At 43.9% G+C, this 17,545-nt stretch overlaps 1 protein-coding gene across 1 annotated transcript; it reads right to left on the bottom strand.

The window, feature by feature from the left end:
* Positions 1-282: 282 nt before the first annotated feature.
* Positions 283-17,541, bottom strand: LOC111216519. The gene is made up of 7 exons (XM_022738046.1): positions 16,639-17,541; positions 7,752-7,854; positions 5,772-5,837; positions 5,423-5,619; positions 3,102-4,233; positions 1,657-1,792; positions 283-1,308 (listed from the first exon to the last, which is right to left on the bottom strand). Exons 1-6 carry the CDS (start codon positions 16,708-16,710, stop codon positions 1,665-1,667), a joined length of 1,698 nt encoding a protein of 565 aa, XP_022593767.1. The 5' UTR covers positions 16,711-17,541; the 3' UTR covers positions 283-1,308; positions 1,657-1,664.
* Positions 17,542-17,545: the final 4 nt, after the last annotated feature.

The following is a 17,545-nucleotide window of genomic DNA, read 5'->3' as shown; positions in this document are numbered from 1 at the left end:
AGGGCAAACATTAGCAGAGTGTAAGAGTGCGTGTGCACAGCTAAACACACACTTTAGTGTTAAATGGATATGTGCGCGCATGCACATGCACTCATATGCATGCAAGTACATGTCCACTTAACACATAATCACACAGATACACACATGTACTGTGTGCACACTCAAACACATAAAATCAGGGAAATAAAAACTGAACCAAAAGGACGACTATAAATGAACTGTATATTTGTTGAACATTTTTATTTTATATTAAAAATAACATTCATAACAGTAACAGTTGTACAACCAATAATAATAATCTGAAATGTTTGCAACAATAATTACACTTGAGAGTGGGAGGATTTCATATCCTCCTTTTTTTTTTTTTTAAATAAGTTAAGAAATAGTTTTTCTTTTTCCCCCAGATATCATTTTCTAAAAGCATTTATACATACAGTGTTGGCTAATAACTGGCTCACAGCAATCTCTAGAAGCCAGGTCTTTAAGACTTGCTTTAATGTGGATATTCATAGCATGTTATCTAGGCAGGCATTTGGTTGTTATTCCATTTTGATCTGGCAGTAGTACAAAATGAGCAGGTTATCGATATTTTCCAGTACATCAAGCTACAGTACACGGCAGAGCACTTCTCTAAAGTCAGTGTGGTATGATCAGTGTATGGCTACTCCAGTGTTAGATAAAGTTAGATTCAGACATTGTAAGATAACAGTAATGTTTGGCATTGAGGCCTGAGCTGCGCACTCCAGTTTCCAGTTATCGTCCCAGTGTAGAAATCCAGTTCTCCACGTCTCCAGTTTCAACTTGAGCTCCACATTCAACCCCAAATAATGACTTCATTCTTAGTCCAAGTCATAGTCAGGTTCACCAATCAGTAGTTGAGCTGGACGTCCAAAGTGTACAAGCAGCCAATCAATGGCTGCCAACTGCAAGAACAGACCGCCAGTCTAGCTTTAGGCATCTGATGAGTTTCCATAGATCCACGTTAATGGGATTTAGGGTTCACACGAATGAAATCCAGTGTTTAGTGTGACAAATATCTTCCAGTCCAAGGAGTTCATAAGATTGCACTTCTGTCAAATCCACGAAGCTGGACGCTCTGCGGCAGCTCTGGAGCAGGAAAGGTAACTTTCTCTGACGCTGTCCATCGAAAAACAGCAGCAGTGTCCGTCACCTCCGTTGGTTCCTCAGCGTCCGTCCACTGAGTCAGCTGTCCCACATTCAAGAATCCCATGCTCCTCGTCCTCCTCCTCTGTGTGCCTTTGGAGCAACGTGTCTGGCCAAAAGCTTTTGGTTTTGCTTTACCATTACCTGTAAGAGGAAAAAAGATTTCATAAGATAAATGTGTTGTTTTGAATTTCTTGTCTTTGTATCGTGTCTTCCTTTTCGATCTTTTGAGTGAAGAGCTGAAGCAGCGGGAAATTATGCCACAAAAAAAATGAATCTGCACCGTAAATATTCACAGATTCCCATATTGCTTTTCCTTGGCATCACAGTTTGACAGCAAGAGGAAATATATATTGTCATTTATCATTTCCTGCCCTTCAGGGAGACCAGAGATCAAGCTCAGCTACAGCGCAACATCCCTGCAGCTGATTGGGATTCAAAGCATCAAAAATACTCTCGCAAGAATGAATGATGTTGCTTTTTCCTATTTACCTGCAGCTCTACATGATCATGGCTCTGATGGCTGCTTTGCTGATGCGTTTGCGGTGTTTCCTCCTGCGCCGAGGCGAGGCCGGACGGAACGGGGCCTGACGTGCAGAGGCGGAGATGGGAGCCACGGTATAGAGGGCTGGCAGAGATAAAAACAAAAAGGAAACACAGTAAATACAAAAGTAAAGCAAGTCATGGACTGTTTTGTCTCTTTCAACACAGCTCACATCTTTCTTAAAAATACATACATTGCAATCTGATATAAAAAAAAAACAATAGCTAAAACAAGTAATGCTGGTGTTTCTTTGTCAACCAACTTTGGTACCAAATCAGTAAAGTGCAGACTCATCACTGTCACTGGCAGACCATCAACCAAGAACAAACACAGAGAAGAAGAGACAAAAAAGTAACTCGTAGAAAAAAGCATAACATAATATGAACAAATAAAAGAAAAAAAGGAAACCAAGTGAGAGATGAATAACAGCAACAACAGTTTCATCTTGGTTTCAGTAGCAGCGTGCAGCACCAGTGAAGAATAAACACAGGGCGTGGAGCTCCTGTAGTGGCTCTAACTGCACTCCGAAGGGCACCTGATAACCTTGAAGCCTGCACAACAAAGCCTGTGACTGCCTGCAGGTTTGAGTCAAACGCGAAGCGGTGGGAAGTGCAGCTCTCTGACTGCAGAGCTCTCAGGGGGTTGAGGAAGAATAGCAGGACACATGTGGCCGCGGTGTTTAGTCATACATCTACAGTGAGCTGCTTCCGGCTCGGGGAAACTCTCACACTGATTCTCTCATCCATTCAGTGCTAAAATTACAAAACACTCCTACCGCAGAGGCAACTACTGGAGTATAGTAGTAGTAATGGTGGTTACCCCTGCCCCATAAATCTGTCCTGCACCACATTTGACAAGGGCTGCAATTGTAATAATAAGTCCTCCAGCCTTTATCGGTGTATCCTGCATTTTCCAAATTTTTTCCAAACGACTCCTTTTGGCTTGAAGCAACAGTAGAGAGCTGTGCAAAGACGTGCGTCTGCAAAATCACTCAGTGCATGTCTCCTGAATAAACACAGGCCCAATTTTAATCTTTTCACCTTATGAATTACAACTATACTTGTGTTTATTATTACCATAAATATGTCATAAGAGTTTTACAGAAATATGTGACTGATGCAAACAAACCTTTTAACTGCATTATGAAACCATAATAAGTTAGATGTAGCTGCAAGTGTATGTCTGTGATTTCAGTGACCTGCCAATCAATTACTTGTATTTGCTCATGGGATGAGCAGGGTGTGGAGGTGCAGCCTGCGGCTCTGCTCTCCTGTGTGCCGCAACATTTTATTTGTATTTTAAAAACCAACTTGGCCTGTTTTTAATCACAAACCCACTCCAACAGGCTACTCTGACACACACACACACACATTCTCACGCAGCTGAGCAGTACCTGTTTTAAATGCGGTGGGCTTTGGTCTTTGCTGTGGATGATGAGGATGAAGAGGAGTCTGTCTATCCGGTTCCCTCTGTACCATCTCCAGTAGTTTCTGCCTCCTCTCCTCCTCTGTCAAATGACCATCTCCTCTGGTCACATTAGAGTCTTTTTCCTTCCCCTGATTGGCCAGCTTCGCACCAGCCAAGTCCCCGCTACTGGCTGACCCACTGTCCTCCCTCTCGTTCCCTTCTTTCTGACTGACTGTTTCAGCCTCAGTCTGTTTGTGACTTGTGACCTCTGTATTCTTTTGGCTGGTCACTGAGTCTTTCTGGTTGGTGGTTAGAGGAGGGGTGGGGTTTTGTTCTAATATGGATGGCTGGGTTGGGCTGACGGGTGGGGAGGCGCCGTCCGACTGGGGGGCGTTGAGTCGATACTGCGCCCCCAGCTCTTGGTCCTCCACCCCTCCGTGGTTGAACTGCTGTGGATAATGCGGCTGGTGATGATATTGCTGCTGATACTGCTGTCTCTGCTGATGCTGCAGCACCTGCTGCTGCCTCTGTGTGTGATCGGGATGATGCGCTTCACCGCCACTGTGCGCTACGTGCACGCTGCCTTCCTCCCTGCTCCCGTCATACCCGCTCCCGTGCCCGACCTGCTGCGTACTTCCCATGACACTGTGCTCCGCCCTTGCCTCCGACGGCCTGCTGCTGACGGACCCGAGCACCCCGATGATCGGCTGGTGCACCCTGGGCTGTGTCCAGTGCACCAGCTGGGTGTAGCTGCCCTGCTGCCACTGCCTTGCCACCGGCTCACGCTCCTCAGGACTGTAGTGCTGCTGGTTGTGCTTCAGGTCATCGTGGCGATGGAGGTCGGCCTTGGAGGCGTGAGTCTTGGGCGGGGCTGGGTGAACGGATCGGGGAAGGGGCAGGGGATGGTGGGAGGATGGGGGAGGCTGCTGTGGCGGAGGTGCAGGGGGGTTGGGGTTGCTCTGAATGGAAGAGTGCGTGATGGGAAGTGATGGGGAGGAAGAAGATGAAGAGGACGAGGAAGACGTGGCGGCTTGGCACCTGCAGCTGACGTGATCTTCCACTGAGATGATGGCTTTGTCGTAGCGGGCTTTCCTGTTGATGTACTGGATCTTTATCACCTGGAGAAGAAGTGGAGAGGAACACACGTTGGCACACACACAGTATAAATCATTATTGAGGTTTGAGGTCCAGACAAATCCAACAACAAACCACTCAAACAGAACTGCAGCCAATCTTTCTGACTGTTTCCTTTCACTTGACTGAACATATAGCCGTGCATGTGCAGCGAGGCGTGTCTTGAAACAAGTAGCGAAGACATCTGATTGGTTGCCGACATTTCCAGACAAGCTGATAATTCCCTGAAATGTGGCGGCTCTCTGCCAAAGCCTTTCTGCCTTTACCATGTAATTTTCTAATTATGTAGATGTTCCTGTTCTCAAAGTTATATCGGGTATAAAATCAGATCCTGCAGGTTAACTTGTAACGTCTACCACGGTGTATATATCATCACCTGAAGAAATAAAACGACACCATCAGCACAGAGCTTCCTGAGGCATCGTGTTGGTTTGACCTGGCGGGAAAAATGTCTGTACTATTGCGATTAGCCTATAATAATAAAAACATTTGTCTTCTATTAATATACTTTATTTTTATTCATAATTTGCTTGTAATCAATAAAGGAATATATTTTCTTTCTTTATATTTAGATGAGAAGATTGGGACAGTTGTCTCTTTGTGCAGTAAGTTTATTGATATGTCGCATAAAGACTGGCAACGAGGGGAAACGGCAAGCCTGGCTCTGACTCCGACCAGTGGAAACAAACTTCACCTACCGGACCCTCAGAAGCTCAATAATCAATACTTTATATCTTGTTTATTTTAATTCGTATAACGAAGAGTACAGGCCAGGAGCAGTAACACATGACATATCAGGGGTTAATCAGGCAGCGTTAGAGGTGCTGTCAGGTGGATTTGAATTATACTCTTGGACGGGAGCCCCGTTTGCAGTCTTCATGCTAAGCTAAGCTAATTGGCTGCTGGCTGCAGTGATGTGAGAGTGCTCTCTTGGCAAGAAAACAAATCAGTGTATTAAAAAACAACTAATCCTTTAATTTGGAAAGAAGAACTCTGTAAAGTGATTAAATAAAATGATCATGTGATATTCTAGTGAAAGTCAACATACAGTAATATTTTATCTATTTATTTGGCAAAAGCACTCAGTGTCATGGTGATGAACTTCTCCATAGTTACTGTACCTATTTGAAATCATGAGCTCATGTTTCCATGGCAGCTGTGTGTGCTGCGTACCTGCAGGTATCTGCTGGAGGTGACGGTGGGGACGCACTGCAGGAGCCTCGTGTTGCAGCAGCCCGAACACCTCTGCACCTCCACGCAGGGCGGCCACAGCATGAAGTTGGCGTTGCGGCGGTCCAGCATGGACCTCGTCACCTCCATCACCTCCGTCCGAACTTTACAGGCCGCCTGCTGGGCCGGCTGCGCCTCCACTGTTGGAGGAGGAGAGGGAGAGAGGAGAGAGTAAGATTGGATTATTGGCAGGAAGGGCATAGCAAAGTGATAAGACACAGATGGAAGAAACAGACTGATTGAAAAAGACATAAATAGACCGGAAGGGACGCAAATAGATGTGGAAACATACCAAGACTTCTAGTGTATCGGCCATGGGTGTGGTTTGTGAGAATATCATGCTCATCTTCTTCCTCATCTACAGAAAGAGATGGGGGAGGAGGGGAGATTGGGAAGGAGAGAGATAAAGGGAGACAAAAACAGAATTAGAGATAATTACATATTTTCCTGCTTTTATCTTAAAACTGGGCAACATTGAACTGACACTTTTACAAGCGACGACGGAAACTTATAAAACACGAGGCTTTTGGGGCAGTTTTTAGCCAAGCTCATTGTTCACTGCACAAAGGAAGCCATTTTTTTCTCCTCTCGCTAAAACAATTAGGCTATTTTCTACTGCAATTTGTCTTGTTGATGTCAAGAATACTGTTGAGGAGAGATATGAGTTGTTAAATATAACTCTTGTGCAGATCTGTGAGTGTGTGTGTGTGTGTTTTTGCACATGTCGTCATTTCATAGTGTTGCCCCTTAGTCCTAATTATATGCCTGGTGTAGGTTGCTTTTGGTCACTCTGTGTGTGTGCGTGTGCGTGCGTGCATGCGTGCGTGTGTGTGCATGTGTGATACACAGATGCACAAGATGTTATTTAGTTGCCTCTAATTAACTGCCTGATACAGAAAGAGAACAGTTTCTTATTGTTCTCAGAAGCTGCTTTTCTAATTTTATCTGTGCATTTTTCTGTATCCAAATGTTTTGTAAGACTGATCCCGTCCTTCCTCTTTCATGTATCAACACATGATATGTTTAATTCTGTAAAAACCAGCCGACCAATCAGAATCGTCCTACTGGTTCTGCCGATTCTGATGAAGCTGTAACTTAAAATCTTGTCTTTTTTCAAACTAGTGCTTAAAGATGAAATGGTCATCTCTTTATCAGCATTTATAGCTAACACCAACATGCTAACAGGCTCACAATGCTAATGTATTTATACTAAGCAGGTGTAATGTTTATCATGCTCCACCATCTTAATTGAGTGTGTTGGCATGCTAACACTTGCTAATTGCTACAAATCACTGCTGAGTCTGATGGTTGCTGAGTGAAAAGTCTTTAAAATATCTGTAACAAAGCTCATGGCAATCCATCAAATTTTTTTTGAGACGTTTCAGTCTAAAAAAGTGGTGGACTTACTCACGTTACTGTGGCTAAAAACACAAAACTTAAAAAGACAAGCAACAACATCTGATCACAGACAGAACTTGAACTTGTAGAAAAACATGATGGCAACAACAACTGAACTCGGTCATTGAGAAACTTGCTAAAACTCCCAAACTCTCAGGGCAGTTTCAAAATTATTCCATATAAAAACATAGACTTTGAGTCACTTCCTTGTGCCTGTGTTGGTTCCTCTCTCTGGTCGCTGTTATGTCACCATGTTATTTATGCATTATGAAATGATCAAAGGACCATCTATTAATATATGTATGTGTGACTTGGTTTCTCAGAAGGATAAGATCATAATGAATTTTTTAATCACCCGCCGAGCTGCATGAGCGAGTGTCTGACTGCGTGCATGAGTTTGTTTAGACTCTGTTTTTTGGGGGGGGCATAGAGGGGGGGGGGGTCTCTTTCTGTCACACAAACAAACACATCCATATTTCAGAACGTGGAGAGGAATCCAGAGCAGGAGAACAATGCTGTGACCTTGTGCTGGAAGTTTCTCTCTCTGTCTCTGTCTCAGTTTGTCCGACCCACACCAAGGTCACAGCTACTCTCTGTCTTTCTCTCTCTCTCTCTCTCTCTCTCTCTCTCTCTCTCACTCACTCACTCTCACACACACACACACACACACACACACACGGATCAAGCTGCTTCATCAGTCTTGCGGCTGTCTCGGGTAAATATTGCCTTAACATGGTGCTTGGCATGTATGCTGATACTCTCTCTTACTGCATTCCTATCTCCTCAGGCGTCTGTAGACACACACACACATTCACCTCCTCCACGTCTGTGTTATTAGTGTGTGTGTGTGTGTGTGCGTGGTGATCATTAGTACCTATTGCATTGGTCTCCTGCTGCAGCAGCAGCTTCAGGTCGTCCACAGAGGAGATGGGAGAGTTCCTCACCAGGTCGACCAGCGACGGAGGGAGAGGGTCGCTCTGTGGAGACAGACACAGACTCTTATAACTCTTGTTACGCACTTTGGAAACACAGTTTTTGCCAGGAATATCAACTCTGCTTTGGATTGAATTACAGTAAACATTTGTAAATCCGCAGATATGTCCCAGTTCTGGTTCTTAGCTGAGGAACGCAGCCTAGATTTGCCCGACTTCAGATGACACAACCAGTGTATCTGAAGCCCTCAATATCCCATAATCCTTATGCACAATCATCAGTTGTAAAAATGGGGCATTCAGGTGATTGCAGCTGACTTATGAAGTCAGAAACATATCATGTGATCAAGTAGTGTTTAGCAGGTATTTGCATTTAAATATCAGTTACAAAAAACCCAGAAAACACAAAAGAAAAAGACTTGGTGAAGCTTTATTATAGACATCTTTTTGGAGGTGGTGCAGGTTCATTAAAGGCTTCAAGTCCCCTGAAGGATTTATCCTTTGTGGACTGCGTCCTTTAGAGGCGCCCGGCCCTGAACTGTGACATTATTATTTATTATTATTCCACATAGAGGCTGGAAGTGGCCTCTTTGCAGGGGAAAGAATGAATTCATGGGGGGAAGAAAGCAGTAAAGCGCACAACATCCTACCACACGTATACAAAACAACACATGGGCTTCTTGTGCCTTTTGATAATTTGTATCGTCACCTACTTTTTTTTTTTTATTGTGGTGCCAAAAAGTTATTAGGATTCAACCGAAATGGAACAACAGCAGAGGAAACAAACAGACAGTGACATACAGAGAGAGAGAGAGAGAGAGCTGATGTGTAAATATCTCAGTCCTCCATCTCCAGTCAACTCTTGCTCCAGTTTCACTTCTTCCTGCAGAGGAAATGATGGTTGTGATTGGTGTTTGTTGCTGCTGTTGTCACTCTCCCTGTCTGTTTACCCACAAACACCGCAGTTGCTCCCGGTGTAAAACAGGAAATTAGCCTCTCGCTCCCTGTCGCACTCTCTCTCTTTCTCCCTTTTACTTTCTCACTTTCTATGTATCTCGCCCATATTTGTTCTTTCACTTCATCTTATCCAAAGCATCAAGAAAAAGACCAATGTTTTGTGTTCAATTCAGTTCTTACTTTAAAAAAAAAAGAAAAAGAAAACATCTGCATGTTATAGAACACAAAACTTTGTGAAATATACTTTAATTTAACAGAGTTGTGTAAGTAATTTATGTGTCACCTGAGAGAAGAGAAGGAATGTGATATTTAATGAACTTTTAATGTATGCCGTTGCAGGACTTCATTATGGATTCAGTCTGGCTGAACTCCTGCGGTTTCTTTATGGAGATCAAAGGCAGATTACTCAGTGTTCTGTGTCACATTTTGCTTTGCTTGGCTGTAAGGTGATACTATCTCAGCGCAGTTGGAGCAACATTTGATGGAGTCACATGCCAGGAAGATGCCAAAACAAATTAAGGAGTGTTAAGAATATAAGAGGAAAATATTTTGGTGAACTCTCTGAAATGCGAGTTGAGAGTAGAAGTAAAGGCTTCCATCATGATACAAAATTAATGACTATAGATATATAACATGTTTACAGTATCTTACGAGTAAACATGTCGCTCCTCTAAGGATGGAGGCTGCGCTCGCTCCCCAAAGATCAGTTCATCTTAATCTCCCGACTCACAAACACAGAGAGTCAGATAGATTTATACATTTAAATGCAGAATAATTTCCCTGCTGTTAGAAATGTCTTGTATATTATAAGTTATATTTGTAAGGACTCGCACCTGTACTGATGTTTTATGAACTTTACTCGTAAATGCAAATGCGGATGCTCCCACTGATTCCCATTTTACTGATAAAGTCTGATGTATAGCTTAAAATAAAAAACTGACATGATAAAGTGACATGGTTTTCCATTAAAAACTATCAGTAGCATCAAGAGTCTGTACACTTTCCGCTTTCGGTAAAGTCTTTCTGCTACCTGTTTGTGATTCGTTTCGTTGAACATAAAACTTTTAACCTTATTCAACAACGAAAAAAAACGCTAATATTAACCCAAACAGAACAGTAACGCTTCTAACTTTAACCCCATCTTCTAATATTTAAACAGGTTCCTACAGCACTCGTTCCTGATGTGATGAGACTAAATGTAGTTACTGTTTATCCAGAGTTGTACTGATCGTTAACCTCACCTCAGCGTAGCAACCGGTTTAAGGTTTTATGAGGGTTTTTTTTTTTTTTTTTTTTTTTTAAATAGGCAACATCTTTAAGTGTTTAGAGGACAGTTTCCAAGAGACAAGTATCAAGAATATCACACAGTGGGGTCAGGTGATGTGACCATATAATATGATATTATGTAAAGTGCCAAACTGTTATAGACAGGCAGCTATTCCTGTAACATCTGTGGTTGTATTAGGTTGAGTTTGCTTTAAAGGAGCTATGTGTAAAGATTTCTCTGCAGCCGAACGTGGATTCTTGCCAGGAGCGGGCGGTGGTGATGGTCACAGGACAAGAGCTTCAGCCATCGCTGCGTTTACAAGACAAGAGGTAATAACACGTCCACAGAGCAGCGCTATGCCGTCAGGGAAGAGGCTACAGCGACTCGCTATCGGAAAGTGACGAGACGGGCCGGGGCTAGCTAGCTAGCATGCTAACTTCAGTAGAAGAAAAGACGTGATAGAGACAAGAGTTAACATTGACGTTGCTTCCCACCTCTGGAGACAGCTGCTGTCGAGTGAAGGAATGAAGTTTGACGCTGACCTCGCAATGTTTGTCTTAGACTGATAAGTGAAAGGATGTTAATGCTAACGTTCGTTATGTAGCGATAACAAAACTTGCAAATAGCTCCTTTAAGGCAGTAATTGCGTTATACAGTTACATTTACTGCGAAAGACAATTGCCCACTTCTGCCTGACAGTCCAGGGCATGAAGTCTTCAGTGGATGAAAATGGGAAAAAATGTATATTTTTAAGATTATTATTCTATTTTTGTTCATATTTTTGGATTTTTTTCCTACAAAAGATCACCAGCTAGAGATCGAACCTTTTTATTTAATTACTGAATCTCATCGTTTCATCATTTTATGTCCCTCTTTTATGTTAATTTTCTATCTCTCTCTTCACTCTTCTGTCTTTCTGTCTCTGTCTGCTTTGTGGGCGGCAGTGGCTCAGGACACCTGGATGACTTTCACAAGCCATTGGCTGACCTAGTTAAGCAAACACACACACACACACACACACACACACACACACACACACACACACACACACACACAAACACGCTCGCCCCCTCTTTTCCAGTTCACATACAGATGCTTAACCACTTAACTGTCAGCCCAATTTGTCCAGAGAGGCTCACACACTTATTCTCTCTCTCACACACACACAGAGGCAGTTTTCACTCGGCAACAAGCTATCATTACAGTCCCAGTGCAAATTGCACACACACACACACACACACACACACACACACACACACAAATTAGAGAGTGGAACACAGAGGAAATAGTTCCTCACATGGACAAACAACAAACCGCTGGTTAAAATATAAGAATTGTACAACAAGCTAATAATAGTGGTTTGAGCAGAACAGCTAAATTAACCAGAACAAATCTGTCACCAAGTTCCTTATTTGCTGTGTAACACACATGCAAAGACACAAAAATAGGCCTCAGTTGTTGTTGTTGTTGTTTTTAGTCTCTGAAAAGCCTGTAAACACCTTTTCTGCTCAACGCTGTTATGGAAGGTTTGGTCGTTTGTCATGTGTAGCTAAGCTGTTGGGTTGAGAAGACTGTCTGATAGGATGTCATGATCTACAAGCAGGTCATACACACACACACACACACACACACACACACACTGCATGGGGCCTTGGAGAAAGCCTGGAAGGCAAAGAGATTGTATGGAATGTTTGAGGAGAAAGGTGAAGTGTAATGGAATGTAATTATGGGGCCAGCTGAGTGCGCACACACACACACACACACACACACACACACACACACACACACACACACACACACACACACAAACATGCAATCAAACAGAGGCGCAGACTCCGTGAGAAAAAGTAAACACACACAAAAACACAGAACAAGAGTGTGTGACTCACAATCACACCACGCTGTCACAACACATGCCTTCTTTTATCAGAGATATGGCAGATGGCCAAAATACTGTCGCATAAACTTGATACTCACAGAGCTCGGTGCATGGGCACTCACTGTCTCAGACACACACACACACACACACATGCACAGACAGCAGCAGAGATGAGGGTTCAGATGATGGATGGAAAGACGACAGAGGAAGAGGACAGGAGCTGAAAGGAGGGTAGAGGAGAAATGAAAAGAGGTGAAGGAAGAGGAGCTGTGTCTTTGAGCAAGGCAGTAGGCACGTCTGCCGGCTCAATTCTGCACAGGTACATAACAGCAAGATGAATTTCCTCAATAGACACGACTCTAGACTTGAAATAACGGATCAATTGACCTTATTTTGAAAATAGAACAAACACTGCAGTCACATTTTTTGACTATTTTCTGACATTTTAGAAACCAAATGATTGATCAATGAATATGAAATGTATTGAGCTGATTAACTGACACTGAAAGTAACTGTTAGTTGCGGCCCTCTACAAAACAACACACACGGCTGTGCTATAAGACCCGGCCTCTTCGTCCTGTCGAAACCTTCAAACTGATTCCATATCAAAAAAGGTAAATGAACACCAGCCATTTTGAGTGAATAGTTAGCATTCCAGGCTAACTGATACAATTAGCTTCATGCCTGCAGCTGCCTTCAAAGTAAAAGCCCTCCAGCGACTGGGAGTCTGACTGAAGGCAAGGAGGCATCGCTTGAGGGCTTTTACTGTGAGGCCGCCACATCTTTTGTTATTGATTCCAGCAATAATTTTAAAATCGGCCATTTCAATGGTCCCATATCGTATAAAGGTAAATGTCCATGTGTTTCTTAAAGGTAAATGTCCGTGTGTTTTTTGATTATAGATCAGGTCTAGTTTCTGTACTAATACTGTGAAAGTATCAAAGCGCTCAGTCCACAGAGACATGCACACAGTCAGTATTCAGAAACTGAGCCTTAAAACCAGCCGTCAGGACTTCTGTAACTTTGTGATGTCACAACAAAGCAGTCACTGCTCTCAGCCATGCCCCAAGCCCCGCCCACCTGGATACACCATCCAACCTTGCAGGATTTGGTCTCTCTGAGGGTTTTACCTGAAATCTGCTATATATTTATCTGATCACTCAGAAAACATTCAGCCAATCAGAAGAGGGGATCAGATCCTCCTCTCTTCTGATTAGCTCATCGATCTGTTGTTTTTAGAGCTCCAAAAAAAGCCTGAGATAGGAAATGTAAAACTGCAATGAGATGGTTTTTGGTTCTTAAAACCACAAATATATATTCTTAAAACTTCAAATGAAACATTGGAAAAGTGTAAAATATGGGACCTTTAAATATTCTTTATTTCTATATTTCTAACCATTTTATCTAATAGAAGTTATCTTCAATCCTCATTACTATCCCTATTATTTCAAACTATCCACTGGACTCTGTGACTAGATTTTCCCTCTAATGCTGCAGCGCACAGAGCTTACAAACAAATAATCTTATGAGCCACTGCGCTTTTCTATCTGACACATGCACGCACAGAGGCATAACCCCCGTGCTGTACACACACCAAAACACATGCACATATGTCCACTAACACATAATGCAGCTACCACTCGCCCATGCACCCAGATGTGCGCACACACACACACACACAAATACACACACTGCTACACGGCACACAAAGTCCGTGAAATCCCCGGCAGATTAGTTGTTGTTCTTATGTAAAATGGATCAAGCCGGGCAGCAGCAAATCGTCCCAGCTCGCCCGGAGAGACAATAGTCTGACAACAACCTGTTCAAAATCCATGTGCGGGGTGGGTCATTGTGAGCGTGTGTAGTTGTAACAATAGTGATTTGAACAGCAGATGATGAAAGAGTTGAGGTCTGACCTCATGTGTGAATGCTTTTGTGTTTTTGGCTCCAGTTCTGTTTTAAATGGATTTAAAAATGAACCGTAACAACTCTCAGTGTGTGTGTGAGTGTGTGTGCATTCATCCTAGTGCATTCTGTGTTTAACACCATATTGTATAAGCGTTAAGTTTTGACTGGATTACTCACAGACTCGCAGCAGCTGCACAGTAAAAAGAAAATGATCTTTCCCTCTTAAATTATGATAATATTTTCTGGATCATCCTTAGTGAACCTGTAGTGACATTGCTGAATAATGTGTGTGTGTCTGTGTGTGTGTGTGTGTGTGTGTGTGTGTTTCTGTGCATGTGAAGTCTTTTCCGAAGACAGATGCGGCAGAACTAAGACGTCAAAGATGTCTCCATTTTTCCCATCACTGGACTGAACGTTGTGACAAGATGAGGATTAGCGTGTCACAGAGTCTCAGCCGGACTCACACATCGACCTGACGCTGTCTCCCTCACAGGTCACATGTCAGGTCAGTGTTTGTTTAAGTATAAAAACGTGTCAGACCTCCACAGTGCTACCTTAAGCTGCAGCTGATCGTAACACGCACGAGACGTCGAGGGTGCTAATAGTTCACAGGATCACCAATATCAGCCAGTTTCAGCTCAGTGACCAAAGCGCCCCCTGTGCAAGGTGCCGGCCCTCTTTGGCTGCAGCTCACAGGGCAGGGTGAAGTGTTTTTACCATCCTGTTTCCACTGTGTGAATTGTAATTTTTTTATGAATGTCGAGAAGTGCTTCGTTCATCGGTTCCAACAGTTTCAGGATGTTGTGCGTTCGACGAAGAGACGCGACGAGAAACAAGCGTATGACAAAGTTAAAATGTCCAAAAGACGAGACCTCTCCAAAAACGCAGGTTGAGTTCTGCCCTCTCCACACCGGCATCACCTTCAAGGGACAACAGAGCTGAGAACATAGATGCTAACTACGTAGGATGCTTAGACTATCCTCAATACAAAAACGTTAGTAAATAGCTTGCCACATTCACCCGTACATACATCACACCCATCAAGGGCAATCATTTTGGGTTCAGTATCTTGCCCAAGGACACTTAGACATGTGGACCGGAGAAGGGTTTGACCCACCGACCTTCTGATTAGCAGACAACCCGCTCTACCTCCTGAGCCACAGCTCGTGCGCTCAGACGTAGGTGGATAGTCGGGTGTAGCCTGCTGAGTGTGAGACACCGGAGACCACACTTCACGTCCTGGCTCCTACCAACAGTGCACTTTGGTTTCTAACAACTATCAATAAGAGATTTTACTAAATACAACCAAGTCGTTTTAGTAGATGAAACTTGATCACCAAGGTGCTTCATCAAAAATCCCGATATGGGTTTTTGTAAATGCTTGCTACACAACAACGTTTGACAGAGGTCACCTGACAGCTCATCCACATGACCCACAAGTGTTAGAGCGGGGACATGACCAAATGAGAGTGTGAACGACAGGGACATAGGAGACACGTGTGTTTGCCATCTCATAAGAAGAAGTCAGTAAATACTGTTTAAATATATTTATATTAAGACGAGGCGCTCGAGTGGAAAAGAAAGAGCAAAAGCAAATGCGTAAGACCTCCGTGCATTTGGACCAACGTTTTTGTCGTCAAATGACGTTTAGCTCGGATATTGATGTGCAGCCTTTTCTCTCTTCTGTATTTGGCCTCCTGAGAGTCTGTGTTCACTGGCTGCTCGCTAAAGAAACAGGTGTCTGCTGGAAACACGAGATAAGATTGTGTTAGAGAGAAAGATGATTTCATTGGTGGAGTGACAACAGGACCTCGATGCTGTGGTGTGACAGTGAAAACAGCAGCTGGGCTGATGATGGGTGGATTTTAGCTCCAGCTGTGTACGACAGGTTAACTCCTGCTGTTGGGCCTCCAGCCAAGACCCTGCCTCACCCCCCTCCCTCCCTCCCTCCTCTCTCTCTCCCTCCCTCTTTGTGACACTGTGACTCTTCCATGCAACACTTCACAGCCATGAAACATGAAAAGGAAGCGCAGAGAGAGGCAGACACAGCACAAGCTGCAGAGTCACAGAGGGAGAGCTACACACACTGATGTCAAACACGCACAACGCTGCACTGTTCTTTTTGCCTCGCACTTAAACTGTAGAAAACATTCACACCGCACAGGTTGTAGAATCATCTCAGGGGACCATGAATGTCACTCGCTCTTTATAAGTGAAGGAAATTCTCAACCGCCGAGATATCACGTCCTCTCATGACTGTCATCGTCTTTGTGACACACAGTATCTGAGTCAGAACATGAACTATTATCTTCGTTGAAATTCAATCTTCACAGAGCTTCCTCCAGACTACTTGGTATTTTCAGGTTGGCAAAAGATCCAGGTACAGAGAAGGAAGCATCAGCACCGCCCCCATCAAGAGCGTTTAGATGGTAAAGAGCCCAAACTAGTGTCTGAGGCACACTGGCATCTTTCCTCCAGCTCACCCAGGTATTGTAGTGGAGGCACAACCAGGCTATTATTACCAAATGGTTTAGACAGAGACATAAATATTTGAGTCATGAAATCAAAATGGACCAAAGTTTCCTTTAAGAATAATAATGTTTTTCTGATATTTAACTATCTGTCTTGGTGGTTGGTTGCCTTATAATCATCACCACATTTGTATTAATTACTACCTCATTGATGGTTTTACCCTTAAATCAAGACTTTATAGACATGTCAATAAGTACGACTATGTCCATTTTTAATCCATGTCTGTTAGTTTCCCCTCACCGACTAGAGGTCATGCGGTGTGTTTACCGGCACATCCCGGTCTTACCTCAGCGCTGCCGAGCCGCAGACGGGCCGCTGAGAGCGCAGCCAGCAGCAGCAGCAGGACCCAGGACCTCATGTTGCCGCCCAGCCTGAGGAGCCGCAAGCGACCGGCTGGGCATTTAGCACCTCGGCGTCCAATCCCCCGGCAGCACCGAGCCTCGTCCCGGTGTCGTGTGCTTGTGCGAGGCACGCGCTGTTAAATATCCCCCAAAATGTGTCACTGCCTGCAAGCGCCGCTTGTCCAAATGTTTGCTCACGGTGACTCACACGCAGGCTAGACGTCTGACTCTGTCCATACCGCTGTTTTGAAAACTCACAAACGGAGACGTGTAGGGTGCTGTGGGACAGGTGCGTAATGCAGGGTGCTATGATTGACGAAGGCTACAGCAGCACAATTCCCAATATATCAGTCTGCAGCGTAAGAGTGAGTCCCAGTGAGCCCCCGCTGTGAATCCAAAAAATGTCTCCAAATGTGTGATTTCTAAAAATGAGTCGTTAACAAGTGCTCGATGCGTCCACTTTCCTGTCAAGACTCCAGTTTCAAAAATATCAGATAACGAGCTCCCGCTCCCAAAATCTGGGTTAAATGTAAAATGAATGCAACATTCTGGTCATAAGCAAAAACCCACAACTCCAGAGCACCGTGCGTAAAAGTTGGTCACCTTGGAATAGCGCTTCGTGCGTAATTCTCTGGACAGCTCCGCTGCAAAAGTCAGATTATTCTCATCCCAGCGCGATTCACTTGACTGCAGATTGCATCTGTCTAATCTAAGCGTCTCTCTCTGCGATAGCGGTTCCCTGACACTTTGCCTCTCCGTGTCTCTGTTCAATCTTCCAGTGTTGCTCCTTTCACCGGCGCCGCAGGATCATGTTCTTCTCGCCCCTCGCGCTTCTCCTCTCTGGTTGCGTTT

This window comes from Seriola dumerili, unplaced genomic scaffold (assembly GCF_002260705.1).
Source record: "Seriola dumerili isolate Sdu_G_001 unplaced genomic scaffold, Sdu_1.0 BDQW01000035.1, whole genome shotgun sequence".
NCBI lineage: Eukaryota > Metazoa > Chordata > Actinopteri > Carangiformes > Carangidae > Seriola > Seriola dumerili.
The sequence above is the reverse complement of the archived record's forward strand: the minus strand, read 5'-3'. Positions and strand labels throughout refer to the sequence as shown.

What these genes read in the sequence shown, in the direction of transcription:
- LOC111216519 (XM_022738046.1), bottom strand. Translation starts at nt 16,710, where the DNA reads ATGAGGTCCTGGGTCCTGCTGCTGCTGCTGGCTGCGCTCTCAGCGGCC. An exon ending in GCAGGAGACCAATGCAATAG is followed by an intron (nt 5,838 to 7,751) that starts GTACTAATGATC and finishes CTCTTTCTGTAG; the next exon opens with ATGAGGAAGAAGATGAGCAT. An exon ending in CCTCCAGCAGATACCTGCAG is followed by an intron (nt 4,234 to 5,422) that starts GTACGCAGCACA and finishes CTTCTTCTCCAG; the next exon opens with GTGATAAAGATCCAGTACAT.